Consider the following 26,713-nt stretch of genomic DNA (forward strand, 5'->3'; position numbering starts at 1 on the left):
TGATACAAGCCAAGATGCTGTTGGCCTTTTTGGCCACCTGGGCACACTGCTGGCTCATATTCAGCCACTGTCAGTTAACACGCCCAGATCCCCCATTACCAGACACTTTCCATCCACTCTTCCCCGAGCCTGTAGCACTGCCTGGGGTTGTTGTGACCCAAGTGCAGGACTCAGCACTCAGCCTTGTTAAACCTCATACAACTGGCCTCAGCCCAATGATCCAGCTGGTCCAGATCCCTCTGTATGGCCTTCCTACCCTCCAGCAAATCAACACTCCCACCCAATTCAGTGTCATTTACAAACTTACTACAGGTGCACTCAATCCCCTCACTCAGATCATTGATAAAGAGATTACATTTCTGTAAATTCGTAACCTTTATCACAAAATTGCACTCATCTTGAATTTCCATCTTGTTTTAAAAACTATCTGAGAAGTCAAAGCGTAAAAGACAAAATAACCACTTAACAGAGGATGGAACAGGATACCCCTTCAACACCGGAGGGTAAGAATAAGCAAACTCTCAGCTTTTATTCACGGATGATGTTACAGGCACAGCTATTACAATGTCACTGAGATAACATGAGACAAAGATGAGACTCACTAAAAATTCCTCTCTTAGCACACCCTTCCTTTTGACTCACTTCTTACCACCACCAACAAAAAGATTATGTAGTGTGACCTACCAAAAAGATGTAGGAAAATGCTGCCACTCAAAGCACGGGTGCTGATTTTGGAAGAAGAGAAGACCACAGCAGAGGCAGGATAGGAAAAGATGACAAATTGTCGTCTTCACCGAGGACAGCCAGTCAACATACATACTAGTATCACAAAGAAAGATCTCTTTACTGCATTAGCTGAACTTGGAAGATGTCTTTTTTGAGATGCTAGCCAAACAACCAAAAGTCTTTTACAAATATTTGCATCATGAACCACACTGAGGAGTATTCACATCAGGTCCAGGTAAGCTATGCAGCTTAAGGAAGTCTTCATCAGACTAAATTTGCCCTCTGAATCAACCCTGAGTCATTCCCTGGAGAAGCTTCTCCCTCCACTGACTACACAAGGAACATACACAGATGAGATTTAACACACACAGTTCAGAAGCAATTTTGGTTGCCAAAGATTAGGTAGGGAATGACTCTTCCCAGCTGTCACTTGGCACTTCTTGGACGTAGTTGCTTAAATTTTTTGTTTAGTTGTTGGTTTCTTCACTGTTTTTATTCAGATGGCCCATCAGGTCATGTTAATTTTGTATCTCCCTAGAAAAAGATGTTTCCCAAGGTTATCTCTGGCACCCTGGATACAAGCTCCATGAACCTGTGCCCACTATAAACAAACTTTAAGGAGCAGCCAAAAGGCCTGTAAGTGTGTCAGGATCCATAACGCAGGGGGAAAGTACCCCATGTTACTTGCAGATGAAGACTGCTGCAGGTCCAGCCAAGCTGAAGAACAAAGTACTGTTGTAGCCCAGGAGATCAGCATCCATCAGAAATTTCAATGACATTCTGGCATTTGAAAACAAATCCTCTCTTTCAGCTGCTGGTGGGAGGGTGAACAAACTAAAACGCAAGCAATTCCATTCATTTCACTATAATTCAGACTATATTTTCAGACACTATCCTAAGCCCCTGAGTAGCAGGAAAACAGACATCCGGTGTAATGAGGCTACACTGCGGAAGACAAGTATCACACAGAAAAGCTAGAACTGAAGTCCTCATGAAAGTAATAAACCACTGTAATACTTTCAAAATTCCTGCTGTAACAACATCTCTTTGAGCAACTGATATGTCCAGATTTCAGTTATGTCGGCAGTGAAATACAAGCCTTTAGTAAAACAGACCTGTAATTCATCACCTGGGGCGTCTTCTCTCCCTCTGTACTCTTACGAAAACCAAGGACAGCCCTAGAGACAGAGCTTTAGGTGAATGAACAAAAAGCCATAGGAAGCGTGACTCGCAGGAGGAATGACTCTGCAGGGCTGCCAACACTTAAATTCTCCTTTCTGGGTGGCTATTCTGCTATGAAGTCAACATCTCTTTCATCATTTTAAATTTGAAATGCTCTGGTTGTTGCATTCAGCAGCCTGTAACTTCCTCCACCCAACAAAACAAGGGGCCAAACTCTATGGGTCTATCTCCCATGGAGTTGTCCCATGCGTGGCACCAGCCCTGGGAAAAGCCCGACAGCCTGTGACTGTGGTACGCGCAGGGGACGGAGAAAGAGCAGGATCCAATGTCTGCTTTCACTAATTCTTGGTAGATTTCCTCTGCTGCAAATGTGTTTTAGCTGATGGCCCACTGTATCTTCCACGTTTCTATATTCAGTTAGCTCCATATATTCCTGGTGCCTGATATTTATCTTTTTTTTTTTTTTTAGATATAAATATCACTCTTAATTTCTAAATTTAATTATTGCTAATATGACTTAGCTTCACTCTTCTAACATCCTTATAAATTCACAGACAAACAGGCTCCTTTCTGTGAAATTCAATAGAATTATCTTCCTCAAGCCCATGGCAACAAGCCTGTGGCTTTCTTTTTGAAGGAGGGGAAAAAATAAACAATTTTGAAGCTCATATCCTGAGATTCGAAACAAATAACCCTCCAAAAACCAGTAAAAGGCCTCTTTTACTTTAGATATTGAAAATTAGCCTATGTCAAGCCAACATGACAGGTTATTTAGATATAAAACGACTGTATTTTCTCTGATTCAGTGTTTATATTCTTCAGAGTTTTCCCTGGATAAAGCCATTCCGCCAAACAGATTTACTTTATTCCCCCAACTTCCTGGTATACAGTAAGTTAGTTATTATTTTTTCTGGCTACTTGGTCCTTATGTGACCCATGGAATAGGAGAAAAAAAGAATTACGATATGCTTATGCTGTTAAAGTTCTCATTAATTAGTTTCTTGACTAACCAAACTTAACAGCCCCTCAAAATAAATTCTTAGCTTCGTTTAACTGTTGAAAACAAAGTACGCTTCAGGTAGGAAGAAACTGTAATTACAACACCGCTGGTTCAGAGATGACCTCTTCAGAATCATGACCATCATAGCCTTGAATTACACAAGGCAGCCAGAGGCCCTCTCCCCCTTTCCAGAGAACCCTCAAGAAACCCAAACCACATCCTCCTGTCCAGGCCCTAAATCCTTGTACAAGCAGTTGATCCCCCGTGCCAGCACTGGTAATCACTGGAGCCTTCTGTGAGCCGACTCTGTTCAGTAACCTGGCCAAAGATCAGCCTTGTAAAGCAAGCAAATTACTTTCTGGGAGAGGAATGGAGCAGAGAAGAGGGGACAAAAACCTCCTTCAGCTCTGTCAGTTTGTTAGACCCGCTCAAGCATGATGTATAACTTCAATCTTAATCCCTGTGGTAAATTCTTCCTGAATAATATTAGCTAAATCACGGTACTATCCGCTCTCCTACCCCATAAGGAGTAGGATACTGTTCCACCTGTAACTCCAACACGATTCTGGAATCACAGGATGCGTTGCCACACAGGGACAGAAATGTCTAAATACAATTCTGAGCTGGTTCTGCACTCACACCTGCAGCCATGGCCTCGAGGTCTGTACGCAATGCATTTTCCCATATTTTTGAAAATTCTGTTCCAGGCTTCAAAACAGGACCATTAAGAATGGCTTCCTGAATAAATTAAAGGGCAGGGAATTTAGGACCATATTGCATCATTTTGTATTTCCACGTTCAAAGCAGACACACAAAAGAGTTCCTTACCAGCATTCTTTTGAAACACATTCCTGGAATTAGGGATCCATTTGTATTTCAGTTAGCAGCACTTACACACAGGCAGATTCCCATTTCAGAAGCTATTCTCCTGAAGCAGTACAAAGCAATGAGATGCTGATAAGCACTAAGCAAATCATTAAAAAATAGTTTCTTCTAAGGCAAATAGCATTGACATTGTAGTGGGAATTAGATATGCCTGTTTGTTTGATCATCTTGGAATCAAAGCAATGAAACAAAAAACCCTTATAAAAATTATTTGACAAGTACATGGAGGCAGTATGACAGTGTTTAAGATCACCATGGTACCTGACTGCAATGCTGCCGCAATGACAGTGACAGCAAGCCAGAAATCTGGAGGTGTTTCAAATGAGACAAGCTCCTTTTAGATTCTGATTTCCTTGGGCGGAAGAAGAAAGGGGAGGCAAGTGCACAAAGAAAATATATTCTTCATATTACTGCAAGAGAAGAGACCTTGCAACTTGGAGGAAAGAAAAAACAGAAGTTATCTCCTTTAACACTCAGAAAATCCAGTGACGATGAATGTGTTCAAAGCACTGGGGGATGAAACAACTTCGGAGTGATGCAGGTTACATTAATAAGCAGTTTGGTAGTTTAAAAGCAGTAGGTACTTCCCCACCCCATTTTAAACATTCTACGGATTATCAGGAAAGAGCAGAATCCATAGAGGTTTAAACCATCTGCAATACAATAAATGAAATACACTAGAGAATAAGAAAATCTTTGAAGATACACAAATAAAGTACAAAACAGTATCTTTGTAAGGTTAGAATGGGACTGGTCATCCATGAGCATGACATACAGGACTAACCCATCTCTCTTCCACATTCAGAAAGAAGTGCAGAATTTCTGTTTCCTTGCACCCCTGAAGAGGGAGACAAACAAACAGAGCTGTGGACAGAGAAGAGCTGCTATGACAAATATTTAATGCAAACTGATTTTGATAATGAACTAGTAAATTATAAACACTGCATTCCCCTGCATCTCCATCCCTAACATTAAAAAACTGTCTGTATCCCAGTCCTGTGCTGGAATAGATGAAAATTATCACCCATGTGTGGCATTCTTAATATGATAGAAATAAAAAATAAATCAAGGGGTACATAGATAGCATTGGTACTAACATGAGTAGAGCAGACCTCTACATTTATTTCTAGTGATGACTGGATTTCCACTGAAATAACTAGATCCTTAGCCTTGCAGGAGCCTCAAGAAATCCTCTGTGGGTATCTCCACCCTGGAAATTTCCCTCTGCGTCAGTAATCATTGAATCATTTTGGTTGGAAAAGACCTTTAAGACCGATACTTTGCTCCTGGCACACCTACATACAGCAAGTTGTCAGTCGTGCAGCCTTGTGAGTTTGATCACAAGTTTCCAAAAAAGATGAAAGTCCATTGGCATGTATGTTTGCACAGGGGTGAGTTACAAGAGTACCCAACATGTTGCAATAACTCAAATCAGAGTGAAAGTTTCTGAGGTAAGAAGGAAGAGGAGACAAAGGGAAGAGCAGAAAAGGCCAGATGCTTATGCAAACGGCAGACTGCACATGAAACAAAATATACTCAGAATTTATCAGGGGCATGGAGATATGCCATTAGCTTTGTAAAGCATGACGTCTCCTGTCCATGAACACACAATTCTGTGAACGATACAGAGCAGCACTTACTGGACACAAAGGCAACTTCTCTGGTGATGCAACACGCTCATAACTGTATGGTATATTTTTTCTGTTTAGGTTCTTACTTCAATACACAAAAGTACGGTGGAAGCATATGAAAAAGTCCTCCTTCTTCTGAATAAGTATAGACTGTAAAGCACTTTGCTTTGGTCCCAAAAGACCAAACCTTTTCCTCATCATCTGACTCATTGCTTTCTACCTGGTTTGTCTCTGATTAGTATCAGCCAAGTTTAAACTCTATACGCAAGCCTGAAAGAAAAAGATGTGATTGTGCAGAAGTGAGAGGAACTAAAGACAAAACGCATCTTCATAATTTCAAGTGTAAGATGTTTGAATGTGTTTGTTATCAGCACAAAAAGTCACGTTCCATTCACTGTGGTGACCCAACCCTTGCCTCCGTCAAAAATATCATCAAGCGTCAACAGGATGCTGGGCTTTGCACTAACAATGCTCGTAGTGTGAAGTATGTTTACCACTGGGGAAAGGAAAAGAAAAAAAAGGATCTATTTCTGTGTGCAACATACAGAGCTAGTCTTCTCTAAATAAATGGACCAGTTTGTTCACGTATGTTGATCTTCAGTTCTCAGAATTTATTTTCAAGTGAGTCCAACTCAAAAGTAAAGGTCTTAAAGAAGAAGACTTTTGTGCAGGTTACAAACAGATGACAGATGAAGCAGCGGGCAAGAAGGGAAAAGATGATGCCCTTTGGTTTGCGGATATCTAGTAAGACATCAGAAGACTTCATGCACAACTGATTCTCTTAGTAAACCTATTAAATCCCTCAATGGCATCCTGTTTGGAGCCGAGATTGCCACATGATCCACTAGTCCAAAGGGGAAAAAGCATCAGAAAGAAGAACCGGTGTCCTCACGTCCCTCAGAACCACATGTGGGACCATTAGCTTGCAGTATCATTTGTATGGTCTGACATACAATTTTAATTGAGAGTGGTTTGCATAACTTCACGGCAACTACAGCTCGCTTAGAATGCAAATATTCTTACTTTTAAAGTTGCTCTCTCCCAGTACTATTGCTAATCAAGTCTCCAGGCTAATAAGCCTGAGTTACGTTCACGTGTATGTCAACTAGCAAAGCTGATTCTCAGTATAATCACCATGAACAAAATTTTAAACCTCAGCTACACAAACTTACTACATAAAGCTCATTATTTAGAATACATTAGAACATGCAGGTGCCAAATAACTCATATGCTTCATCCCTGTTTCTAAAGCTCTGCTTTGATAATGCAGTTTGCTAAATCCAGAGAAGAAGAATTATAGACAAGAAGTCTCGTGCACAATCTCATGTGAAGATTTCATATGCTGCTTTTAAAAAAAAAAACCCAAACCACACACAAGCCCAAGAACAGAATACAATCTATTCAGAGCTTCCTAGAAAAATAAGCTTTGCCACGGAGCAAGAAGAATGTGCTGTTTCCCTAACATAGCACTGGTCTCGGTGCAGTAACGTACAGAGGCAGCAAGCAGAGACACCTTGCAAAACTGAACTTTCCCCAGCAGGGTGTCTGTATTTCCACGTGGTCATGGGCAGCTTTGACCTGGGATGGTTCATGGTCCTCTGCTGTGCTGCACAACACTGATAAAGAAAAACTCCTCTGTAGTTCTGCTGAAATGAAACAAAGAACCAAGTTTGAGAGCATGGAAGAAGCCAAGGGGGTGAAAAGAGCGAGGCAAGAGTAAGAGCAGCACCCTGAGAGTGTGGTGGCAGAACGGAAAAGAGGAGAAGCAGAAGAAACGAAAGCAGAACTGGCAGAGAAGGACAAGGGAGAAACAGGAAGACTCAAAGCAAGGAGCACATTGCTGCTGCATCTCAGGACCTGCTGCAGACCAAGCCCTCCCTGGAACTCTGCCCCAGGCAACTCTGACAGAGCCTCCTACTCCCAACCAACCCTTCCCCAGCATCCCCTGTTCAGCAGCCAGCCCTGGAAACAGTCCCCTGCCTACAGCAAATCCATCATAACTGATGCCCAGGAAATCTTCAGGCAATGGCCTACAATTCAGAAAAGCAGTGGAGTTACCTTAAAAGTAAATCCTGCACGTTGACACTCTACACATTGAATGATGTTCTATAGATGTTCCAAAGAAAATGACCCCTCTCCCCTATCAAAGATGACAGCCACTTCCTTGGACAAACACAGCCCAACGCTGGTTGTTTTACAAGGTGCTTCCTGCCTTGTGTTCCAGCCTTGCAAAATATGCACTTTAGCCAAGAAAAAAAGGTTTTACTTCAGTCTCAGCTGGGCAGGCTCTGGTTTCCAAAAGCACAGGTGCATTACACCCATCCTACCACACCAATATAATTTAGTTTTTTCTGCAAGATTGCCTACTGCCTTAGCTAAGCCAGAGATTCACCTTATTGACCAGAGCACATACAATATTACTGTATGATTACATTTCACTAGGTATAAAATGCTATTGCTTCACACTTCAAAGTTTGGAAAAAGGAAGATGTTAAGAAAAGGATGAGGCTGGATCAAACACAGACCTGCACAGAGCACAAGTGCCTGGAAAAAACACTTCAGATAAAAGTCAGCATTTGACTCTGGTTTTAACAATGGGGACAAAAAAAAAAGAGAAGTACTAAAAGCCATTTCCCAGATTCTAGATGGGGAGGTATTAATATTCTGCTCCATTATACCTCTACCTCAGATTTTCTTTGGCTGGAAGAATCCCACTAATATTCTCTCCAGTGGCTTCTGAATATTACGAGTGTTCTGCCTTTATTTGCATGCAACTATCAGGTAAACTTATGTGCCCACAGGTAAATGTTCTTATGTGCATGAAGGAGGTCCGAGCAACGGTTTTCTGCATGTATAGTCTTAAGAAACTCTTTCCAACCCCATTCTTAAAAACTGTATTTAAGAAAATAAGCACTACAATGCAAAATTATCAAAATGCAGAAAATGTCAGAATCACAGTTGCCAGGCAACCTTAAATAACCTTCTGCCCTTCTGCGTAGGCGCTGTCACACAGGCTGCCATGACAAGGTCCAACACCCTTTATTTTCCAGCCGAGCTCAGCTGCAGGAGGTGCCCAGGTGGCAGATGGGGTTGTGCAAGGACACAGCGGCTGGAAGGTGCAGGGGGAATCAGGTGGGAACCGCAGGAAGAGAAGGAAGGATCTTACAGCTAAATGATATCCTGGAGAACTGGACTGTGCCTTTGCAGGAAAGCCCCTGAAATGGTGGGCAAGCCAAACCTTGTTTTTCCAGGTGGCCACTCACTGTGTGTTCCCTGTTTTTTACAGGCTCAGAGTGAGCTCTGGTTTGCCGAATGACTGCGTTTATGTTCTCTGCCCTCAGATTATATCCTTGAAATTGGAATTATAATACCATCATAACTGTTTATTTATTTATGAGATTTTTATGGCAGTAATAGGGTTTGCATAGGAGTCTCCAAAATAATAAATACTATTACAATAAGCTACAAAGAAATTAATAATTTTGTATTCAAAGCACACTGAAAACAAATGCTAAAGAAAGAATGAATGAAGACAAACTACTCAGCAGCACCCTTTCAACAAGTCCCTTATTATTCTGGGCAGTGAATGAAACAGAAACCATGTGGGAGAGAAAACAAACACACAACCAGAGCCAAGAAAAGGGCATAAAAGAAAGGAGGGTGCAGAGCAGCCTCGCTCAGGCAGGGAACGGTGCCAAATGAAGAAGGCAGTGAGATGGCAAATGGAGAGACCTGGTGACAAGTCTCTGCCCAAAGGAGAAAGCTCTGTCTTCTGAGCAGGGGTGAGTTGTTGGACACTGCTGTCACTTCTTAGGATGAGCTGACCCAGAGCACAGTTCCTGGTGAACAAGAATTTCTCACATCCTTTTTGCATGTAAATTGTTTGCAATGCTCAGCCCTCTGGCCCAGCACTCTGTTTGCTGCCCCAAGAGAAAAGGTGTGAGTTAAAATCTCTCCTGGGAGTCAGAAGAACTTGTGGAGAACTCTGCACGTTTTCATGCAAGTAGCAAGTTGCAAGGAACGTGCAAGAAGGGGCAAAAGGAATGAGGTGGTGTCACAGGTTTGGGGCACAGCATCGTACCTTTGACAGCCCTTTCCAAAAAGCAATGCCCAAGAAAAGCAACATCCAAAGCTCTTTGATATAAAGTTCTGCCTGTGCAGAGCAAAAGTCGATGCTTTAGATTAAAATCCAAAGAATTACTACACGCAGTTTTCTTACCAGGCAGCTTCTGCATGAGGATCATTGCAAAGCAAAATCTCCCAGGCGACCCCAAGGCCACTGGGACGTGGCAGCACCGTTCAACGCGCCAAGTCCCCCAGCTAAGTTGCTTGCCTGCAGCAGCTCTGGGGAACAGTCTCCTTCAGAGGTGAGCGAGTCTCTTTGATCTCCAGGCTCTGTGCCTGAAAAAACAAGCTTCGCTCTTTTTTTCCTCCCCCCGCCACCCCCCCGCAACTGAGAGAGAAGCTTCAGGTCCTTGAAACCGATCCATTTGTCCACTGCCTTTCAAATCCTTGCTCTCAGCTGGAGGTATTGTCTTTCTTCTGTTTATTCTGCCCTAGCATCCACTAAACTTGACTCAGTGTGTTTGCAGAGGAAAGTGTTATGGCCCAGGAAGGCTCAGTCACACATCACATCCAGACCACGATGATCTTGGACCACTGCTTATCAGTGCCATTAACCACCATGCACAGCATTTGGGATGTCTAGACCTGGAAGGACTTCTGCTCTGCACACTTAACACTTGTTTATATTACTTTTAAAAAAGAAAGACACATTTAAAGAGAGTTTCTTTATATTTTCATTTATATCTTGCATTAATTTTACCCTGAGAGTTTTGATTTAATGTGAATGCAGGTCTTGGACCCCCAGAGCCTGCACTTCTTTGGCAGACAGTTTAATGACATGCACTCAAGCACTCTTCCCCTGCTATGAATGAAGGAGCTGCCTTTCTCTTCTGGTTTTGCTTCCTTGAAAACAAAGGCTGAGACAGTCTGCCTCATCTGCCCTGAGCTGAACTAAGCAACAAGGTTTTATCCATACTGTTCATCTAAGCAGAGTGGTTGTTAAGGCATCATTAACCACTATGTGGTGCAGACAAAGGGTGGGATCTATCTCACCAAACTTCAGGCCCCTCGAGCTGAGCTAGTAACGCTCCCTTTCCTTTGGGAGTCCATGGAAACAGACACTTTGAGGGAATGGTCCCATGCAGACACCTGAACTGAACCAGATTTACCACCCCCTCAAACAGTCTGGGTTTCTCCACGTGCTCCCCAGTGAGCTCCGGTGGCCGGCTGGATGCAGACCTGGCTCATTGCTCAAACTCCAACGATGGCAGCCTAAACACCACAGGTCAGCAATGGCAAAGGAAAAAAAGCACGTTTTACTACACACAGAAACTGATTGGACTCACACAGTATCTTTTCTAGCAGGAAGGGTCAGTAAGAAGAGAAACAATACAGGAAGATGCTGTCGCCAATGCCTGCACCTCAGCAAGAGACAGCATGTGAACCAACAGCTCTTTTTCACATCCTCACAGCAGCAGGTATCACAAAAGTCAATTCTGTCAAGTGTCATGTTTGTTCTCATTGTATAATCAAGATATTTGTAGGCAGGAACAGGTTACAGTCTAATTAAGTTTGATCAGACTTGAGGTCTTTCTCCGGCAGTCACACTTCATAGCCGTCTCAGAGCATCACAGTGATATTTACTGGGAAATGCAACCCCTCCGCTTCCATAAAAGCAGACAGTTTAAAATCAGCTGCAGAAAACTCAAAATACTGCTTAGAGCAGAAATGTAATTTTCTGAAAGGAGTTATTGGTTCTGAACATGATGCACTGCACTCATGAACTGTCATGCCTTGTTACTTCAGATACTGGGTCCTTACTGAATACGTTGCCGAGTTCTTTTAAGATGCTGCCTTCCAGGGAGAAGTCTTAAAAAAATAAAAGCCATTATCAAACTAATTTTCTCAAGTCCTGTGGCATATTTACAGGTTAAATGGAATTACATTTTTTAATAGTTCTTAAAGTACAGCTCCACTTTCGAGAGCGATTCAACAGAAATGGAATCAATTGATTTAAAAGTTTATTACCTGCAAGTGTTCAAATATCACAGTATCACACAGTATCACAGTATGTTTGGGATTGGAAGGGACCTCAAAAGATCATCTAGTCCAATCCCCCTGCTGGAGCAGGAACGCCTAGGTGAGGTCACACAGGAATGTGTCCATGCGGGCTTTGAATGTCTCCAGGGAAGGAGACTCCACAACCTCCCTGGGCAGCCTGTTCCAGTGCTCTGTTACCCTCACTGAGAAGAAGTTCTTTCTCAAATTTAAGTGGAACCTCTTGTGTTCCAGCTTGATCCCATTGCCCCTTGTCCTATCATTGTTTGCCACTGAGAAGAGCCTGACTCCATCCTCGTGGCACTCACCCTTTATATATTTATCAACATTAATAAGGTCACCCCTCAGTCTCCTCTTCTCCAAACTAAAGAGCCCCAGCTCCCTCAGCCTTTCTTCATAAGGGAGATGCTCCACTCCCTTAATCATCTTTGTTGCCCTACGCTGGACCCTCTCCAGCAGTTCCCTGTCCTTCTTGAACTGAGGGGCCCAGAACTGGACACAATATTCCAGATGGGGTCTCACCAGGGCGGAGTAGAGGGGAAGGAGGACCTCTCTCGATCTACTGACCACCCCCCTTGTAATACACCCAAGGATGCCACTGGCCTTCCTGGCCACAAGGGCACAGTGCTGGCTCATGGTCATCCTGTTGTCCACCAGGACCCCCAGGTCCCTTTCCCCTACACTGCTAATAGGTCATTCCCCAACCTATACTGGAACTTGGGATTGTTCCTGCCCAGATGCAGGACTCTACACTTGCCCTTGTTAAATTCCATCAGGTTATCCCCCGCCCAACTCTCCAGCCTGTCCAGGTCCCGCTGGATGGCAGCACAGCCTTCTGGCGTGTCAGCCACTCCTCCCAGCTTAGTGTCATCAGCAAACTTGCCGATAGTACACTCAATTCCCTCGTCTAAATCATTAATGAATATATTGAATAATATTGGCCCCAGTACTGACCCCTGAGGCACTCCACTAGATACTGGCCTCCAACTGGACTCCGCATCATTGACCACCACTCTCTGGCTTCTCTCTTTAAGCCAGTTTGCAACCCACCTCACTACTCTATTGTCTAGACCACACCTCCTCAATTTAGCTGTGAGGATGCTGTGAGGGACTGTGTCAAAGGCTTTACTGAAGTCAAGGTAGACCACATCCACCGCTCTGCCATCATCCATCCACCTTGTTACATTCTCATAAAAGGCTATGAGGTTGGTCAAGCATGACTTACCCTTGGTAAAGCCATGCTGACTGCCCCTAATGACCCTCTTATCCCTGATGTGCCTTGAGATGACACCAAGGATAAGCTGTTCCATTACTTTCCCAGGGACAGAGGTGAGGCTGACCAGTCTATAATTACCCGGGTCCTCCTTCTTGCCCTTTTTAAAGACTGGAGTGACATTTGCTTTCCTCCAATCCTCGGGCACCTCTCCCGTTTCCCAAGACTTGGCAAAAATGATGGAGAGCGGTCTAGCAATGACTTCAGCCAGCTCCCTCAGCACCCGCGGATGCATCCCATCTGGACCCATGGATTTATGGACGTCCAGACTACTTAATTGTTCCCTAACCCAGTCCTCATCGACTAAAGCAAACTCCTCCATTAACCTGGCTTCATCCGGGGTCTCAGGGGTACAGGGTTCCCCAGGACAGCCTCCAGCGGAGTAGACAGAGACAAAGGCGGCATTCAGCAATTCTGCCTTCTCTGTGTCTTCTGCCACCAGGGCACCCACCTCATTCATCAGTGGGCCTACATTGCCTCTGGTATTAGTTTTATCTGCTATGTATTTGAAAAAGTTCTTCTTGCTGTCCTTGACCCCTCTCGCCAGCTGTAATTCTAAGAAGGCCTTGGCTACCCTAGCTGCCCTCCTGCATCCTCTAACAGCAGCCTTATATTCCTCCCAAGTGGCCACTTCATGGATTTAAAGAAATAGATATTATAGCAGCTTTGCATGTTCAACCAAGGTTCAGAAACTGTCAGAGAATTTATTCTAATTCCAGTGGCAATTTGTGAGTATCTCATTTGGTTAGGCAACAGCAAACTAAATACAGGGTGAGCATGTCCCTGATTTGAATTGGTGGAGCTTAGCCATACTGGAACACAAGGATACTTTGTTCTTTCCATCTTGTATCTGTGTAACTCCACAAAATACAGTTTGGGAACCCAAATTACAATGCCATAATCTTCATGAGATCTTCATTGGTACAATTTATTACAATTAAATTGTTAGGAATGTGATGATGCAGACAAGGAGGACTCAAATTGAGCACAGAGGTCATCTGGTTGTGCAGGGTCAGGGCAAAAAGCACTAGAAACTTTTGTCTTTAAAACAAGAGGCTTTATACCCTTCTTGGGACTTAAAAAAACACTGAAAAAGTGTCATCATTTGTATGGTTACTTTTAAAAGTGGAACTATATTTCAAGCATTTATTAATCAAATCAAGCATATACAATTTAAATCATGCTTTCCTTGTCTTATTAGCATATTAATGAATATACATCAGCGAGTTGTACTAAAAATATATTGAAGATTTGCATGTCTGATTATCTTTGTGGAGTTTTGCAACTGACAACTTGAAAGGACAGAAAAAAACCCCACCTATGTCAAGGTCTATGCAAAATTACAGCTTAGAGATGTTCCTTAATCAAAGGGTTGCTTTGTATCTTTCATAAGCTAAAATGAGAATGTCTTTCTAAATGAAGAGGACTTGCTCTTGGAAGCATGTTCAAAGTAGTCACTTCCTCAACTTCTAAAGCAGTAAATAGGACAATGATATCTCAACCAAAAGCACTGCCAGTGATCTCCCAACATCTCCTTTCACAGAAAAAAAGGGAAACATAATACTTCTACACACTGCCTCAATAAGTATTTTCAAAACAAACAAAAAGTTATTAAAATTTAACAGGGGCACTGCAAGGAAACAGGGAAAGCTACTTTAACAACAGAATTCTTGACACCAATCAACTTCTTGTAACCAGTGAATGAAAAAGGAAAAAAAAATACACCGGGGAAAATAATTGGACAAATAACAGGACAGGTATTTCAATTCTGTTTCTTATTAATGACCATCATGAATGTGTGTAGCTGAGAAATTTTCTAGGAACAAAGAACACTAACGCTGCTAAAATACCAAGATTCCTTAGTTCCTGCAATCTTATCAAGTTCCCACCTCCAGACACCATTTTAGGTAATTTCCAAATCAGATACGTTCTCCACACCTCTCCAGATCAAGTCTACAATATCGAACGGATCCAACAGCTGCGTGTCTCATTTTCTATTCCTCCTCCATTCTTTGAAGAAACACTGGCACTTTGGAGAGGTTATCCTTAGCACTCAAGGAAAGCTGCTTTACTTCTCATGTTCAAGAGACCAAAGGATGACCCATTTTAGACCCCAGCTAGCAAACACCTATGTTTAAGAGAGCATTTTCTAATGGGACGGCAGAATTCTCAATTTCTTTTGTTCAATTTTGCTCTCGCCCTGTTCCTTCAACAAATTGATCCAGACCAAAAATAATTTGGGAAAAAATGAAAAGGGCGTGGAGAGAACAAAAAAAAATTCATTTTAATTTTTTTAATTTTAAAATTATTATTTTTTTTTTTAATCAGTAAATGTGTAACTACTGGTGTGGCACAGTGATGAGAATAAGTAGCAAAGGTCAGGAATTGTTTAAGTCAAGCTCACTGCAAGAAAAGTATCCATAACCCGAAACTACCATTGAAGACCCACATGTGCTTTTCCATAGCAGTTCAATTTATTGCCTTCCTTTCGGTCTGGTACTAACGAGACGAAGGTCAGCACACTAAGGTGCACCATAAGACAAAACCAGTTAATATGGAGGTAAGCGAACCTGCAAATGCAGATGAAATGTTTAAGCTTCTTCAGTGCAAATTCCCACCACTCACCTGCTGACAACCTGATCTACACAACAGGGAAGCTGATATCTGCAGAAAGAGTCTTGTTTCCTATACTGTTAATTCACTCCTGCGGGAAGGGGCATGAGCATCTCCCCAAATTTTTTTGGTGGCATCTAGAAGTCCGTAGGTACCACTGCTAGTGGTATGAACTGACACGAGCGACAGCATCTGCAGTAGGAAAGAGAGTTTTGTTTTTATACAGACACAGTGCTAGTATTCCAAGAATTTCACATGTCAATTAACTACATTTCTGTACAGTGCGCTCATAATATCTCAGCATTGATGCTCAGTTACTAATTGCCCAGGACAGCTTTGTACACCAGCAAATTCCAGCAGCTACCAGTGACATTCCTCAGCTAGAGATTCTGTAAATTGAAAGATAAGAAGGAAAAAAAAGTGTTGTTTATCTTTTTTCCATTTTTAACTATGACGCTACATATGAGTAGAAGCACTAGGATGATGGAAAGCCACAGCATGCACAAATTAGAAGAGAAATATCTCCTCAATAAAAAGATTATACTGGGAACTGCCTACATATTGCATTCCCCTGTGCCCATACCTTCTGCTGCCTAATGTATTAATAGAACTGCTCACCACGTGGGAATTCAATTAGTGAAGAAAGGTGATAAAGCAAAGGTGCTGGAAGATAACATACAAGTTCCTCAAAAGAAATGACACAGGTTCAGTCTTCCCTCAAAAAGCTAATACACCCAGAGAAACAGGGCAAGTTTAATGGTATGGTTTGCTGTGATTTTGCTTTGCTACTGTGAACTGTGTTGGGTTTTTTGTTGGATCAATTCCTGCATAGCCAAAGCTGAAGTCCAGGTTTTATAACAAGTATATATATATATATATATTTATGTTAATGTATTTAATTAATATTATATATACCTATTTTTAAGATGGGATAGTAAGAATCCAAAGGATTAAGCAGCAAAGAAGGGTGTGAGTTTCAAGCATTTCTACCCAATTACGTGACAGCTTTCCAATTTTCTATCCTCTGACACTGCCTCCTACAGCAGCTCTTCCTAATTAAAATAAATGAAGAACCTGTTCTTATTTACACTCATAAACACTACTGTTCCAGGATCTCAAGAGAGACCATGACAAACCTGGAAGGATCTCCAACGAGCTTTTCAGCAGCAATGTGGCATACTGTCAAGAGTGGGAAGGCTGGCCAACTGGCAAAACAACAATTTTAAATGTACTTGGCCAGGCGAGGCCTGTAAAAATAAGATGCTCTGTCAGCCAATGCAGTGGGCACTTATGTTCGTAACAACTCATTTTTTTCCCTGAGTTTTCTAAGAACAAATTACTTTCTAACGTTGACATCCAAGTCATTTGAATAATATAGATGGCCAGCAACTCTAGAGCTAAGATGCAAAGAGGCCAGTTGCTTTGATTTGCCGTATACAGACCATCCAGCAAGGAAATTCCTCTTCTCTTTGAAAATCAAGCAAAACTCCTTACTTTTGTTAAAGAGAGGCTAGTGGTAATTTCTGGTTCTTCATCCATGTTCCCCTTCCTTGAAGGCCTCCTGGGGTAAATATATATTTCATAAAATATATTTATTCTGGGATTTATCCCAAGAGAAATTATTTCAAAAAACAGAACACATTCACTTTCACACCCAAACTACATGCTGCTCATTTTACAAAAGGTGGGCAGTGTCAAAATAAATTATTAACTTCTATATATTAACCCGCAGGAGGCCTCACACCAGCAAATGTTCTCCCTGGGTCCTCAACAGTTGGCAACATGACATCCACTAGACCAAATCTCTGCATGGCAAAGTTGCTTTTTAATAAGCCAGCAATGGATCACATTGGCCAAGCATGGTCCCCTCTGCCTCCTCCTCCAGGCTTGGTATAATGAGAAACGGCAGCATTTTTTATCTACCTTTCCCATTTCAGTTTTAGCTCACCTTCTGCAAATCTCCAAAGACCTTCCACTTCAGACATTAAAGCACCATCTTTTCAAGCCCCGCACTACATTTTGCCTCATTTAAAGCCTGATTTTGCTGCAGCAAGTCTGAATCTCTAGCTGGCTGGTAGACTTGAGAAATGCAGAGCTGCTCCTCCACCCTCCGGCTGTGACCCAGGCCAAGCCATGGGCTCTGAAGAGACAGAAGCTCTGACTACACTTGTTTAAGAGCAAGGTCATGCAGCCACATGGTGCCAGTCTGCATGTGGCATTTTGTGGAAATGCAATGCTTTAATTTGCAGATTTTTGGTCAGTCTCTATACAGCTACAATCCCATGGTGGTAGGGAATTGTATGGACAGTGGACTCACCTGTGATTACTTACATGACAGCAGCAGTGCAAGTGTCACATTGAAACTGCTCTGACAACCTACCTCAAACCAGGCAATTCATCTGGTGATGAGAGGCACACAGTTTCGGGTCTCCAAATTACCCGGTTAATGCAAAGTGACGAGGAAGCACAAGAAACTCATAAGCATCCCCTAAGTTTTGTAGTGACCCAGGAACTTTCTTATTAGAGAACTGAGACAGAGTTGTGGAGGTTTTGAAGCTCATCAGCCATCTTTGCTTCTAACCTCTGCAGTGTGTTTTCTTTAAACACCAGGAACTTTTTTTGTGCCCACTCACACCCTCCCCAACAAAACATTTAGTATCATAGTTCCCAAACCAGCACTCCCAGCCTGCTGAAACCCAGCTCCTCATCTCCTGACCCCCAAGTTCACGCATTCAGACTGAACTAAAGCACAAACTACAAAAGCAACGCTCTTAGCTCAATCTTCCACCTGAGATTTGCGGAACAGAGAAGGAACGGAAATGCATATAGTGACTGGATTAAACAAAGAGCGTGAAAGCATCCGTTTCACCTGAAAGTCTGTGAGGTAAATGCTGGGGCCTGTTGTGGCACAGACCCTGGCAGTGTGTCTGACCACAGTGACTTTATCCAGATTGAGTCCTGAAGATCTGAAAGCATGCACTGCTGCAAGCTCTTAGGGAAACCTACCCCAGCACTGCAGGAATAGCAAATACAGGGTTGTAAAGTTATAAAAATACTTTCAGTAGGGGAGCCAGGATGAGGACCGAGAGCTGTGAGCTGAGGGTATGGTACCAAAGGAGCACCGACTGCTGCTGGGGGCAAGGGAGCTGGTAGGAAAACAGGGCGAGGACGGCCAGAAAAGCCACAAGCAGGCAGGGATAACATAGGGATGGTAAGAAGAAGGAAGCATGTGTTCTTCTAACTGACTCATAGATGTGTAGTGCCAATTCCAGAAAAAGGCGTAGCTAAGTGATGAAATGCATTTCCTGGAGACAGTTTTCAACAGGCAGGTCTGCTGAACCCAGCTGCTCCCATCACAGCCTCATTGTAGTCTCTATCCGAAGGCCTCAAGAGGCAGTTCTGGAGGCTGTTTTATCAAAGCTACGCAATAATTTATCACTGCATGAGAATGCCAGGTTGACGTTAGATTGCAAAATATCTGTTGAACACATGAGATACATAACAGATGGCAAGCTGCCTGTCATAAGGTCTAACACCTCAATGTATTATCTGAGAAGGTTAAAAATTTCAAATATGCATTGAGGCAGATGAAAGGTAGAAAATATGTATCATTATCGTAACATCTATCTTCATACTGCTCACCTTCAGTTAACACAGAATTCTCCCCGTAATACCTTGAGCTCTGCTACTATCAAAAATACACATCTCACTTATATTGTTCTATTTAACTATGTTGGCAAATCCAGTTCCCGAGTACAAACAGTTGACAAGAAATATATATGTGTGTGTGTGCTCATGCGTGCCCATATGTGTGTGCACAAGGCACAAAATAAACAAGGATGGAGACTGTTAGTACCATTAACTGTAGAATATCCTTTCTTCATTTAGGATGAACAGGTGAGGTACTCATCAAAATATAGTCAAATATACACAGTGGAAAAGTGACAGTTCAAGTCAGACATTATTTAACTAATATATCATTTTAACGCTCTTCTCTCTGTACCATATTACACTTAAAAACCCCAACAGACACAAATAAAAAAGTTTTCTTCTCAGTCCCCAAATTTCGCTTTGCTTTCAGGAGAAGGTGATGAAAATTGAACTGTCAAAGCAAAAGACTACTGAGAGTGCCATGTGGAGGATTAAGGAAAAAACTGAGTTAAGTCAGCCAACTGTGTTCCAGTTTTCACTGTGCTGCCTGACCCGATGCCCTCTCTCGTTTTTATTTGCTTTCGCAATGTACTGCTTTATGTAACTGTTCCCTCCAGCTCATAAATTTCCAAGGTGAACAAAAGCTCAAGTGATTACATTTGGTTTGGCCACAAAGGTGATTTTTTTCCACTAATTTCCACTTACCGGGTTTTATATTTTTAATTACATGAAAGCATTAAGGCTCTTGCAGTTAAGCTGATCGATTTGGCTTCTAAATGCCCACACTTTCCCATTTTGGACTGGAACAATAGTTCCAATAATGTTACTAACTGCAAAGATTAAAATGGATTCAGGCTGGAAATGAAAAACGGTTTGGTGGTTGTTTTTCCTTCCCATCCGCAGGCCAGGCTGCCCTTATTTTGGTTCGGGTACCTAAAAATGCTTTTCATCTCCGTAAGCATCCTATAAAAGGCAACTTTTTCTTTTCAGAATACATCCTACATAAAAAGGACTGGAAGTCCGTTATCTGCAGTTCTTTCTGGTGACAGCTCTGAAGCAGCCTGGCCTGGAATCACGCAGAAGCAAAAGCAAGTGCAGCCGTAATGCTTCCTCCCTCTAGCACGAGTTTGCTCGTGGTGTTGTCTTGATCTGACCGTTCTCCAGCAGTGAAAGCTACTGGTGGGGATAACTGCAGCCCAGGGAAACCAAGAGACCCGTGCTTACAAAAATGTGCAGAACACCACCAGATCCTCAGTGGCATTCAGTCTCTAATCCTAGCAAGGTAATGAGATTTAGAGAAGCTAAATGCTAAGTTTCTTTATTATACTGCAAAAGCACATTCAACTTCAATATTTGTGTGTGAATCAGCTTATTCTCTGTTTATAGCACAACTAATACAAATTTCAACCTAAAAATTGCGCAGAATACACAAAATTAATGAGTCAGAAACACTCCTGATCTCCCAGAAGTTTACTTGGAGACCTATTTCAGTCTGTCCCAGAAGATCAAAAAGTCACAAAAACTAAAAGTTGATTAAATTGCAAGCTTCAGTCCTTCAAAATCCTAGCATCATTTTACCTCCCCCATATAGTACATGACAGTTGTCTATGCTCATTATGAATTCCTCCTACATCTGAATTATCACCTGTATTATTGGGTCTGGACCCAGCTGTTAGCAGAGGTTATATGTGATATACCTGAGGCAAACCCTGAGCTGACAGCTCTTACTTTTTCAGTATAAGATAAATTCTTGCACTGGAATAGGATTACTTCACCTAGTAAGCCCTTTCATGAGAAAGCATCTCTCTCACCAGCGAGAGTTTAAAATTACAATCAAGATTCAGTCAGAAGTAGGAAACATTAGACTTTGCAATTTCTCAAAAGCCTGCAACCACTGCTTGCCTATTCTTTAAAGAAAGATGTTTGTTTTATATGAAGATGTAAAACCCTGGTGATTTCAGACTTCACAAAAACTATATGGAATGAGAAGCTGCCCTTTGCCCTTAAATTTGAAAGAAATTATCCTAATTTCATAACTTACATTGTGGTTTTTACTATTTGATGTACAGTAATACTTACTTGCCATATATCATTAATCAAGTTTTAGAACACCTCTGTCAGGTAGATGCTTTAAAAAAGGAAAGGTAAGAAATAAACAATGTTGTGGAAGAAAACCCTCTAATTCATAATCCTGATGCAATTTCCTCGTATCTTTCTGGGAAGAATCCTGCTGTGGAATCCCAGACTTCATTTTAAATTAGGGCAGAAAACACTCTTTGCTCAGAAAATGTGCTTGACACCCCATAAAACTCCAATAAAAGTGCTATTACATGGATTACCAACATCTTAGACACTGAGAAGAGATGCGTGTGAAAATAACCACTTTGTAAATAAGTTCAAGCACAAAAGCAAATGCTCAGGCTAACTGGTAACACTTGACCAGTGTCAGATATTAAACTGCAAAATATATAATGCTGAAAGAAAGTAAAACTTCTTGGCAAAGCAGCCTAGAATATTAGTGGGAAGAATACAGCCCAAAGGGAGAGGTACTTCTCATTAGGAAAATAACATGACAATGTCCATAAAACAAGTTTAAATATATCTTAATGCCAATCCACAGAGCAAAACCAATGCATTTAATTTCTACTAATGACAAGACCAGATATAAATTTGTGACTGAAATCTGCAGGTACCCGAACATTGTGCAGCAGCAACCGTTCGCCATATGGAGCTGCAAGGGCACGACAAGGGCGACTCTCCAGCTCACCCCACTGTCCCTCCTGTCAGATTCGCGTCCGGCTGAAATTTCATGCCAAAACAGCTTTACAGCGATGCTCAGAGAGGGAGAACAAGACGAAAAAGGACATAAAGAAGGGGGCAAGGAGCTATAGATGTTTTAAGAGAAAGCCAGCAAGGTGTAGAGATACAGAAGGATAAAGCCATTGTGCAAAAGAAAAGATGGGCTGTTCAAAAGGAAATAATGGACTGAGTGTGATGAGCACTGAATATCACGAAGAGATGAAGGCAATCGCATGCTAAAGTGCAACTGCTTTAAGATTTTATTTTTAGCCATATTGTTAAAGGAAATGGGCTTTCAAAGCAGAGTACTTCATGGCTGGCACGTTCATCTGCCTTTAACCAGGATGTATAAAGACTACATCACCAGCACAAAGGAAACTTTAAATGTCACTGTAAAATCTTTACTGAAGAAGAGTTCAAACTGCAACTCACAGATCCTGAACCAAACTTCTCAAAGTTTGGAGCACCAGTATTTCCAAATGCTCATCATTAGAAGTGTTTTTTAAGAGCATTTAAAGGAAAGGGTTCATATTTTCCTATTATCAGTAATGCCGAGGGTAGCAAGGATTAAATCATGCAAGTTGTAATGGGTTCTCAAACCTACAAACATCTCACTTCCATCAGAAAACATTCATGAAATTTGACAAAATTCATGTAAACTTGGTCTACTGACATTTATGAACCAGTTACATCAAATTCCCCATTTCTAGCCATATTAGGTCTAACATACACTTTTTCCATCATGAAAGCACTGACTGATTAAAATTCAGAGATGGCAAGCAGAAAGTAAGGTTACTTATCGAGGCAGAAGGAGCAGACACTTCACCAAACTGCCTGGCTGCCTGCTGAGCAGAGATCTAAATCCAGTCCAGAGGTACTGAGAAGAATCGGAGCAATTTTAAATTCTGAAAAGGTACATTTTCTACAGGGTATTTCTTTGCTTCTGTTGAAGTATGTGAAATATCAATGTCAATTCATTGCACATCAGTACATTTATAGACTTCCCTGTCATCAAGTATCCGAATGAAAACAGTCTATTCTGAATAATTTACTCGTAAATCATCAGCCCATTTTCTTCTACAAATCCAGGAGATCTTCGGCATTTGCCAAATCACATTTATGACTGACAGCCTTTTAGAAAAGGTGTTCTCTCTGTTAAGTTTCTGAAGGGTACCAGTATATGTGTATTTGATGAGCTACAAAACTCAATATTTAGGACAGATATAAATTGCTAACAATAAAGTAAAAATACATATAAAGTCTATAAAACACGACAGTTTTAAGTTCGTGGGCTGGATCTGGTGTGCAAGACCAACTTGTTCAACTCTCAATAGTAAAGTTTCCATGACGATCTTTGCAGGGGGTTCCCAAACACAAATGAGAAGAGGCTGAGGGCTGGATGAACTGTTCTGGCAACCCACTTGCTGCTGGTTTGGTCCTGGGGTTCCCCCAGCTCCCCTGCCTCAGCCCATCAGGTGAACATGCTGTGGACTGCCTCAGACAAAAGCTTATCAGCAGACAACCTATTCAACCCAAAGCTAAAGACCATGTGAAACCATAGCCCCTCAAAATAAACACCAATTTTCACTCAGGCGGTGACAATCCCAATTACTCCATGATTACTTCTCTAAGTATTAGTCTAATACCTGTATTTGCTCTGAGCGTCAGACTTGCCGACAGCTCGCTACTGCACTGTCCTCGGCAAAGGAGACAAAACTTGTGCTTGGTGACAGTTCAAAAAATACATTCACACAACCACTTCCCTTGGTATGTTTGAAATATGAAGCTAAAATAATTCATTCGGTTTTGTTGTGGGGCTCTTCTGTAAGGGAAGTTACAGTGTCTTAGAAATGTGTATTCTTGCTTCATGTCCACATCCCCTTTCTCTCACTGCACAGGGTGGAAGAAATAGAAACGTACTGGCTGACTGATGTCACTGTAATAATCCATTACAGGGAGAAAAACAATTTCAAAACAAGAGTCACTAACTACATAATCCCCTGATGAAATACAACAGTGGTTCCGAGTTAAGGATTTCTTTTTTTAATGAACACAGCTATGCTTCCCATTTGCTCAGTAATGTACTAATTCTAATGTACTCACAGTAACCTTTAAAAACGAAACAAGCCAATTTTCCATTTGTTACTAATACAATACAATTATTTCCAATCTCAAGATCCTGAGCAGAAGGCTCCAATTCTTTGAGGTTAGGAAAAAACCTAACAACACGCACCATTATTGCATTCGTCACTGCAGAGATACATGAGTGGATGGCAGAGGGTCAGCACTTAGGAAGGGTCAGCTTTCAAAGACTGAGAGGAAAAGTGGACTAACAGAATAACTTCAACAACATATACTGTCTCACTAGGACCCCAATTTACTTGTACTTTCATTCTGGTCTTGGTATAGTTAAAATTAAATCATTCAGTCTGCACAGATTGGCTCCAGGTGTGTGTATATATATATACACACATACACATTTTAGGTATACATAATCCAGGAAGGTTTTTGCTATACGGTACTAAAATATTATTAAATCCAAGGAAACTTGCTAAATGTTAACACCAAAAGCCCCGAATTAGCTCACGGTACGATCTGCGGTAGCTACTGCTAAGAAATGAGGTTTTAAGATTCGCTAACACATTGCAGAGGAAAAAGATATCAAATTGAAACACACTTCCTGTCAAAAAAAGACAGAAAAACTGAAGATGGGAAGCCATGCCTTTAGTTGTACATTCATATGAATTATAAAGATTAAAAAGAAATGCAGTGTTCAGCACTGACAGAGCTATATATATCTCTTTCAGGCAGATAAGCCCAGATTGCAAAATGTGACTAGTAATAAAGATGTACTTGTAGCATGAAAATAGGTGGTACGTAAAATAGAGTCCTCCTCCTAATTTGTCCTAAAACATAAGACATTATGATGCATGATCACCATAATTTGTGAACTTTATTATTTTTCAGCTTCTACTTTGCAGATGTTAACTAATTTTATTATTTATTTTTTTAAAAAGTGCATGGAATATAAATATAATTTTAATATAATTGCTAGTACAGCTGATTTTGATTTTTACATTCTCAGATTTTCCAATCTCAGTGTAAAGAAACCTATTATTACTTATATGAAAATATAAAATAATCAAAAATAGCATACACTGCCCAGAACATTTTTTGTATCCAAAGATGGACCACAAGTTCAAGTACATTAAAGGTCTGGTGGTGAAAACTAGAATGACTTGATTTGGATGCAGTGAATTCAGCAATAGGTAAAATGCCTCAGCACATACATAGCTAAATCAGGTTTATGTATTTTGCAAAAGAAAGCTTACCTGCCCTTTTTTTCCCAGTTCCATTTCAACTATTGCAACAGGGGTGTTTATCTGATCAATGTGTCTTGACTGTGACTTCAGATCTACTCGCCAGTTCATGTTTTTCAAGAAATTATCCCAACGGCTTTGATTGATCAGGCTCTCGTGGATCTTCATTCGGTGGTTCTTCCAAAATTTTGCAATGACGGCAGCTTGATCAGATGTGATGCCACCTTGTTTTTTGGTTTGGGCAGTGAGAAAAGCATCCAGCTGATTCAAATCCATGTCTGCTGAAGCAATTGACTGTAGGGAAAATAAGAGGAGAAAAAGGAAAAAGGTTGCCCAAAACTATTCTTTAGCAGTTTAAGCTGAACAGTCTACCAAAAGGTCACATCTTTAGGGTTTTACAAATACTGGATTTTAAAGGGATAGAATCATAGAACAGCTTGGCTTGGAAGGGACCTCCAAAGGTCATCTAGTCCAGTCACCCAGATCAGGTTGCTCAGAACCCTGTCCAGCTCTGGAGCCCTCAGCACAGGACAGACATGGACCTGTTGGAGGGGGGCCACAGTAGGCCACCAAAATGATCAGAGGGCTGGAACAGCTCCGCTGTGAGAAGAGGTTGAGAGAGTTGGGGTTGTTCAGCCTGGAGAAGAGAAGGCTCCAGGGAGACCTTATTGTGGCCTTTCAGTGCTTAAAAGGGGCCTGCAAGACATATGGGGACAGACATTTTTGTAGGGTCTGTAGTGACAGAACAAGGGGCAAGGGTTTTAAAGAAGCGAGATTCAGGCAAGACATGAGGAAGAAATTTTTTTACAATGAGGGTGGTGAAACACTGGCCCAGGTTGCCCAGAGAGGTGGTGGATGCCCCATCCGTGGGGACATTCAAGGCCAGGCTGGACGGGGTTCTGAGTAACCTGATCTGTTGAAGATGTCCCTGCTCATGGCCAGGGGGTTGGACTGGATGAGCTTTGAAGGTCCCTTCCAACCCAAACTATTCCATGATTTTGTGATGCTACTGAGGACTCCAGAGTTGGACACAGGACTCCGGGTGGGGTCTCACCAGAGCAGAGCAGAGGGGCAGAATCACCTCCCTCACCTGCTGGCCACGCTCCTTTTGATGCAGCCCAAGATACGATTGGCCTTCTGGGCTGCAAGTGTACATTGCTGGTTCATGTCCAAACTTTTATTCACCAGTATCCCTAATGCCTTCTCTGCAAGGTGGCTCTCAATCTCTTCATTCCCCGGTCTGTACTGATACCAGGACTTGCGCCCTAACCCAAGTGCAGGACCTTGCACTTGGCCCTGTTGAACCACATGAGGTTCACATGGGCCCACTTCTCAAGCTTGTCCAGGTCCCCCTGGATGGTATCCCGTCCCTCAGATGTGTCAACTGCACCACTCAGCTGGGTGTCATCCACAGACTTGCTGAGGGTGCACTCGATCCCACTGTCTGTGGCACTGATGAAGATATTAAATAGGACTGTCCCCACACAGACCCCTGAGGGACACCACTCGT

At 41.9% G+C, this 26,713-nt stretch overlaps 1 protein-coding gene across 1 annotated transcript in view; it reads right to left on the bottom strand.

Annotated features, from left to right (window-relative positions):
- The window catches only part of COMMD1 (copper metabolism domain containing 1), a 79,059-nt gene that overhangs the window by 25,969 nt on the left and 26,377 nt on the right, over positions 1 to 26,713 (bottom strand). The window contains exon 2 of the mRNA XM_065835768.2: positions 25,216 to 25,497. Within this exon, the coding sequence (XP_065691840.1) occupies positions 25,216 to 25,497 (282 nt within the window). The remainder of the gene's footprint in view (positions 1 to 25,215; positions 25,498 to 26,713) is intronic.

Source organism: Patagioenas fasciata, chromosome 3 (assembly GCF_037038585.1).
Source record: "Patagioenas fasciata isolate bPatFas1 chromosome 3, bPatFas1.hap1, whole genome shotgun sequence".
Classification (NCBI taxonomy): Eukaryota; Metazoa; Chordata; class Aves; order Columbiformes; family Columbidae; genus Patagioenas; species Patagioenas fasciata.